The following is a 7,965-nucleotide window of genomic DNA, read 5'->3' as shown; positions in this document are numbered from 1 at the left end:
GGGATGAATTGGGTTTAGAAGAAATGTAGAGCTGGGTGTCATCGGCATAACAGTGAAAATTTATATTATATTTTCAGAATATGTGACCAAAAGGGAGCATGTAAATAATGAATAAAAGAGGCCCTAAGAAGTGTTTCTTTCTCTGAGCCTGTCTGCTGCACAGAGCCGCCTGGAGGACCCCGACACAAAGCCCTGCCCCAGCTTTCAGCTCTGCACTCAATAGTTTCCTCATTTCATATTCTGATGTAATCACAGCGATTTTAGTAAAGCTTATTCACTTTCCACCCCAACTTCCAGCACAAAAGCAAAGTGAATGTTTTGTCCTAACTCTCTGTCGTTGCACCGTGTTACATAAAAGAAAGAGGAATCCACTTGTTTACCTGCTTCATACAAGCTTAAAACAAGACAAAAAAGAAGAACAAAGTTCAAATGTTCTGTTCTAAACCTGTTGTGTTCTAAAAATTAATTTGAGAACTGTAGGAAAAGACATCCCAACTATTTTTAGTTTTATTAATACTGGCAATAGTGAGAAGTGTTACTGTTAGGTTTGAATGTATTTGATATAGGCCATCCAATTAGGGTAAATATCATGTTTTTAGTTGTTATAATCTGATGAGGAATATTTTATTTTATTTTTTGTTATTTTATTTTTCAGTTTTCCCCCTTAACATGATCAGGCGGTTTGCTAGGCTCAGTGTCCCTAAGAGCTAGACCAGTCCAATCACGTGACAAAAACAGTTATCCAGAGGACCCCACCACCACCACCCCTTTCCTGCCTCTGTTGCCACCATGTGCCCCCTTTACATCTCTGTCTGCCCCCTCATATATGCCTGTCTAGAACCAGCTGAGCCTCTAACATCAACCCAAATTAACAAGTGCCACTATCGAGAGCTGCCAATACAAGTGAGACAGGCGAGGTCACATGCCACTGAACTCATACAGAGTTAAGTGTCAGGAGGATTGCCAGGATTTATACATCGGGGAAACCAAACAACCTCTAGCGAAGCGGATGGCACAACACAGAAGAGCAACCTCATCAGGCCAGGACTCTGCAGTCTATTTACACCTACAGGCCAGTGGACACTCTTTCAACGATGAGGATGTACACATCCTGGACAGGGAGGAACGCTGGTTTGAGCGCGGAGTCAAGGAGGCCATTTACGTGAAAAGGGAAAGACCATCTCTGAATCGAGGAGGGGGCCTAAGGGTACATCTGTCACCATCTTACAATGCTGTGATTGCAGCCATTCCCCAACTCTCTGTGAATGGTACTCATGGACATTGATCAGTGTTCTTTGATCAGTGGGTTTTGGTCAGTGATTGTTGATCAATGGTCATGGGAATTTGCATAATTATGATTAAGGAACTGACCTCACAGCCCATTGTTCCTTCAGTGGGCTGGTTTCAGTCGTTATGCAAATGTACTGTTTATAAGGTTTGGGGAAACCTGCAGTCAGCTGAGACTGAAGAAGTCACTTGGATGAGTGACGAAACGTTTCTTCCACAAAACACTACGTCCAGATGAACAGATTCAACTTTTGGAGATTTACTTTCCTGGATGATTGAGAATGCATCAAGACGTCATACAGAGTGTGTGGCTCCCTCTAGTGGATGTTGTGGAGTATTCTGTTGTCTTTGCTCCAAAGGTTTTTGTACAGAGTTTTGGTGTTTCCTGTCACTGTGGGCTGCAGAGCACAGTAGTACACAGCAGAGTCAGACAGCTGAAGCTTCTGGATCTTCAGAGGAACTGACTTTTGTGTTTTATCGACTTCGGCATCAAATCTGTCTTTTGGAAACTCCTGAGCGTTATCTGCTGTTCCAGAAGTGCCACGCTGTAAAACATACTTTGGAAAGTTGTTTACTTCTTGTTTGTACCAGAACAAGTATGCATAAGTAGATGTTTCAAATCTACATCCAAGTGTAACTGTGACTCCTTCAGCAGCAATGACATCTCCTTGTTCCTGGATCACTTTGTCTTCTCCTTTACACTCTGAGGAAGAACAGAACATGCAGAGGAAGAGATGGATCAATAAACATGATTGAAGTTATTGAAAAGTTCCACAGTGTAAAATGATTAAATCTCCTCTTTCTGTCCTTGTTGTGAATCGTGTGCAGAGGAAACATGTTGATGTTTGTATCTTACCAAAGAAAAGAGCAGCAAGAATAATCCACAGCCAATGTTCCATCTGTACAACAAGGTTTCAATCAACAGGAGAAACTAGCTGATGTTCAACATTCAGTCTGAGAATTGTTCTCTTCACAGCAGCACTTATTATTGACACAATGGTTGAACACAGTGCAGAAGGAGAGCACCGCCTACTGGATGATGTCGCCCTCAAGTGGGGCTCAGAAATGACAATATTTACCCCCTCAAAAAATAAAGATTGCGTCGGATCTGTGACCCAGTGTTTATGTGTTTTGGGGTTTTTCTACATTTCTTTGATTTAGTGTAATTTGTACTTTTCTGGCTTTCTGCTTATTTTATCGTGACAAAGTGGGTGAGAACACAATTTGTCCATATTCTTAGTTAATATTCTTGTTTTGATTTAGCCATATCTCATATGTAGTCTGCAATAGGCAAACATCTACTATCCCAGGTTTGTTTATGTTTTGCACTTTTACAGATTATGTAACATAACATCTTGGTTTAAATCAATTCCTAATTTTAACAGCTGTACTGTACTCTGCTTTGGTAACTATTGTCCTTGATGTACATATCACGGACTCGCGATATGTACAATTGGAACACCTGCGTACGTGATGATGTCACAGGTCCGGAGTTTTTACTGCCGTCCCCTCTTAATTTAACTTTGAGTAACATGTTATGAAGCTTACCTTTAATCACAGCCAAACCGGTTTACTCAGGAACAAATAAAACACTGAAATAAACCAAACATTAACATTTAGAAGTGATCTAAGTGACTTATATATCATTTTAACCTCAGTAGTGAAACCTCTAATAATAAAAATAGTGTACATGTACATACGTGTACATACCTTAATAAAAACAAGCAGGTGAGATGTTAGAACGCTTTTATTTCTATTTTAGTGGACACTCAATACTATAGACAGCTGCTGGGGTTTCTTTAACCTGAGTAGTGAGAAGTCCGCAAGCTGGGGGGGGGGTGAAAACGATGTGCCAGGAGTCCGCTGTTGAGTTTTGGACGAAATGCATTCTGGGATATTTAGCTGTCCCAAGTCTACACTGATGCATGCTCGATACCACCTCATCCCCCATCACACTGAACACTGGTGCTCCACAGGGGTGTGTACTGAGCCCTCTCCTGTACTCACTCTACACCTACGACTGCACGGCCACTAGAAACTCCAACATCATTGTGAAGTTTGCGGATGACACTACAGTGGTGGGTCTTATCACCAACGGTGATGAGACGGCCTACAGGGAGGAGGTCAGCGCCCTGACCCACTGGTGTCAAGACAACCATCTCACCCTCAACGTCGCAAAGACAAAAGAGTTGATAGTGGACTTCCGGAGGTGCAGAGGAGTACACACCCCCATCACCATCAACGGCGCCGCTGTGGAGAGAGTGAGCAGCTTCCGCTTCCTTGGTGTTCATCTGGCTGAGGATCTTACGTGGTCAGTACACATAGACAAAACAGTGAAGAAGGCGCAGCAGCGCCTCTTCTTCCTCAGGAGACTGAAAAGATTCGGCATGAGCCCCGCATCCTCAGGACCTTCTATCGCTGTGCCATTGAGAGCATCCTCACTGGATGCATCACCACCTGGTATGGCAACAGCACCGCCTACAACCGCAAAAGCTCTCCAGAGAGTAGTGCGGTGCTCTGAACGGATAATTGGAGGTGAGCTTCCCTCCTCCAAGACATCTACAGGAAGCGGTGCCTGAGGAAAGCGGGGAGGATCATCAAGGACTCCAGTCACCCCAGCCACAAACTGTTCAGACTACTTCCATCAGGAAGGAGGTTCTGCAGCATCCGGTCCCGTACCAGCAGACTGAGAGACAGCTTTTTCCACCAGGCCATCAGACTGCTGAACACGTCATAGACACCTCACCCTCACTACTGGAACTTCAACATTATGCACTCCATACTGTACATTAATGCCACTGTTTTGCACATACCAACCTCTGTATATTTTATATTTTATATATCTTATTTTATTGTTTACTTTATTTCATTTGTAAAACATGTATATACACACTCACACACACACACACACACACACACGTAGAAAAACATATTTAGTACACACGTTCAGTAATGTATATACTAGACTTGTAGTCAAGACCGCCTAATCCGAGACCAAGACGAGACCAAGACCAGAGGGTATCAAGACCAAGACAAAGACCAAGACCAAGTTGAGACGAGACCAAGACCGAGACCGAGTCGAGACGAGACCAAGACCAAAACCGAGACAAAAAAAGTCTTTAAACTGCAGCCAGATGCTGCTTCGTTTACAGGTGTCAGGCATATTTATGTGTTTTTGCTTTCGCACAGCCCTCCTCACCGCTGTCTACTGTCTCACTCACTTGCTGAGAGGACAGACGCACGCTCCACTTGACTGTCGCGTCTCTCACCCTCTCTGTTTTTCACATAATGATATTATCCTATATCCTCGCATGTGATTGGCAACAATATGGTAAATGGTAAATGGCCTGCATTTGTATAGCGCTTTTCTAGTCCATAGGACCCCAAAGCGCTTTACACTACATTCAGTCATTCACCCATTCACATACTGGCGATGGCAAGCTACATTGTAGCCACAGCTGCCCTGGGGCGCACTGACAGAGGCGAGGCTGCCGAACACAGGCGCCACCGGGCCCTCTGACCACCACCAGTAGGCAAACATGGGGTTAGTATCTTGCCCAAGGATATTTGGCATGCAGCCAGGATGCAGCCTGGGATCGAACCACCGACCTTCTGATTAGTGGCTGACCTGCTCTGCCACCTGAGCTACAGCCACCCCTCCACCCCATATGGAGGGATTGGAGTATAACTGAGCCACTGTGCGAGAGCTGAGCAGCCAAAGGAAATTAAGTGAGGGTAGAAATGACTGAAAGATTATTAGGCTCTGTTTTGAGTTTTGTTCAAAAAAGAATGACTTCATATAGGAAAAAAATATAAATATCACATATGCAGGACACCTTAAACTAGTTTTTAATTAAGCAGCAAGGCAGAACAAAGTCGGGCCTGTATCAAGACACAGGGACTAAACCCCAATTCAACCAGACCCAGAACTGATCCGGAATTAAAACAGGACTACAACAGTTCAAAATCAGGACTACTTAGGACTTAACCAAAACAGAACCAGAATCAGAACTAGATGATAGTAGCACTGAAAATCATCATAGACCTGCACTACACTTATTTTTTTTAATTCTACCAAAGTACGCTATTTAGATTCAGAAAAGTTTATATAATTATTTAGCCTTGTTGTGCAAACAAGCCTGCAAAACTTAATAAATATAGAATTTGAAAAGTAACAAATGGTATCTAAAAAGAAACAGGTACTAGATACATGTTCTGATGAGTTTTGGCAAACAACCATTTGACTAACATGTGTGTCTCACCTGCTCTTGTTCCATCTCTGTTCTGTCCTCATTCTCTCTCTCCTCTCTGTTCCTCTCTCTCCTCTCTGTTCCTCTCTCTCCTCTCTGCTCCTCTCTCTCCTCTCTGCTCCTCTCTCTCCCTCTTTGTGCTGACAATCAAGCCAAACACCAACATCATCAAATATACAGTTGAAACCAGATATTTACATACTCTTCAGATAAAAACACAAACACTTTTTAATTGTAACATCAAATCAGACCAAATGTTTATTTTTTTAGATTGATAAATATAAAAAACATATTTGTTAACTTTAAGAGTAAAGAGAAAAACTATCTGTATTTCTTAATTGCAAATGGCACCAAATTGTATTCAAAATTGAGCCACACTTATGGAGCTCCACAGTTCTTTTCCTGGTGTTTTGGTTGACATCTCTTGATTTTCACATGTCACAGAAACAGGCTCTGTGTTTTGCCTTATATGCATCCACAGGTGTGCCACCAATTTACTCACATGGACTCTACTAACCTATCAGAAGCTTCTTAAGCTCAGAATGGAATCGTCTGGAGTTTTTCTTATTAATTAACAATAAACTTAGTGTATATGCTCTCCTAAATTTGATGAAAGGGATAAAATAGACAGCTCTGTCTCTCTTTATTCTGTCATTAAACTAATTCAAAAGATTAGTTTATTTATCTAAAACAAAAGTTTACTCTAAATTAATGTTTAACAGTAAAAATAGTTTTATGTTTTCTCCCTAAAGTGTATGTAAATATCTTGTTTCATCTGTGAATATACTGCTGTGTATTGAAATTCCTCTTGTTTTGCATAGATATACTGAACAACATACAAAGCATAATATATAAAATAACATCTACCTGAGTTTTTTCTTTGAAAGAAGCTTCTTATGTCCATTGTTGTATATCAGTAAATTACTGAAACCGATTTAGAGAGTTTGTTTAGCCGTGGAGGGTAACAACTGAAAATATGAAATGTAGGCTAAGACTCTCTAAAAAATCAGCATTGTTGTTCGGCTTTTTATTTATCCATTTGTTGATTCACTCGAAGAGCAAGTAACGCAACCAACTGATCAGTTTGATATCAATCTTTTGTGATACACCGTCATATTTACATTATTAGTTCAGTACGAATGATTTGCTTTGGTACCTGGTCAAACTTAAGCTCTCCTCTGTCTGCAGCAAACTCGCAGGCAGCAGCTTCTCCCCCCTCGCTCACATGCGTGCTGTGCTCAGTCACCTAGTGCCTGAGCTCGGATCATACCAAAATTAGGGGGAATTTACGACGGTGCCCCATGCTTCTGAAGAAATGACCCGGGCTTAAGCCCAGTAAGCCACCCCCCCGCTCCGCTAATGGTTGACTCCAAATCTCCCGAACACTATGTCGATTTGAGAACGGAAGACCGAAACAGCGAGACCAAGACCGAGACAAGACAAAAGTCCGTCGAGACCAAGACGAGACCAAGACCACGTAAAAGTGGTCTCGAGACATCCAACTCTAGTATATACCTTTATATATTGTACACATATTTATTACTTTTTAGATTAGCCATTTTTATATTTTGCTTGTTTTACGTTATTGTATTTTTGCACAACTCTGTAGCTTGAGAAGCTCGCACACAAGAATTTCACTCACATGTACTGTACCAGTGTACCTGCACATGTGACGTGACAATAAAAGTGATTTGATTTGATTTGATTTGATAAAACGGGCGGATCGAGACCACATCCGGGACTTTTTCGCGTTCTCGGCTTGATGCGTACTTCGAATTGGAACAGTACTTGGTCTCCGACTGATGACGTATCACAAGTACACGAGAACGCAAGTACGCACAAGTACGCATATTGATAAACGCCCCAGGTGAAGAAGGGGGAGAATCGTTGTAATTTAATAAAGTTGATTTTAGACTGTGTTTATACAGATATGGATTTATTAGTGCAATATGTATGGAGTACACTGTAGAGTTTTATTGCTAGGAAGGAGTAGCAGTAGGGGAGACCGGGGATAGTTGTAACATTTTTGACATTTCTGTCTGTAAATTGGAGCTCTTTTAAGGTAGTGGATTCAAAATTTAATGCAAAGTATTTACATGTCTCTGCTATTAAATAGTGCAGCTATTTTCTCTGCAGCACAATTACCCATTGCATGGTATGGTCTCAAACAAAAAGAGTGAAATGTTACAATTAACCCCATAGTCTGGGTTAGTTGTAACATATCCTGGGGTGAAATGTAACACAATGAAATAAGGGTACTGACAAAACATTAACATGTAATCTTTTTTATTCAACACATGAATGCACATAGAGCCATTTATGTAGCTATGTGTGTGTGTGACAGAATGCAGAAATCTAGCTTTTGAGCATATTCCAACCCCCCAAAAAAGACAAATTATGGAATTTTCTGCAACTGAATATTTCATTA

General features: G+C 41.5%; 1 gene segment (V, D, J or C); it reads right to left on the bottom strand.

Annotated features, from left to right (window-relative positions):
* Positions 1-1,597: 1,597 nt before the first annotated feature.
* Positions 1,598-2,348, bottom strand: LOC120434317. The segment is given in 2 exon segments: positions 1,598-1,990; positions 2,144-2,348. Coding segments are annotated over 2 exon segments (429 nt in total).
* Between the last annotated feature and the right edge of the window lie 5,617 nt (positions 2,349-7,965).

This window comes from Oreochromis aureus, linkage group 18 (assembly GCF_013358895.1).
Source record: "Oreochromis aureus strain Israel breed Guangdong linkage group 18, ZZ_aureus, whole genome shotgun sequence".
NCBI classification, from domain to species: Eukaryota; Metazoa; Chordata; class Actinopteri; order Cichliformes; family Cichlidae; genus Oreochromis; species Oreochromis aureus.
This window is presented reverse-complemented; position numbering and strand designations above follow the sequence as displayed.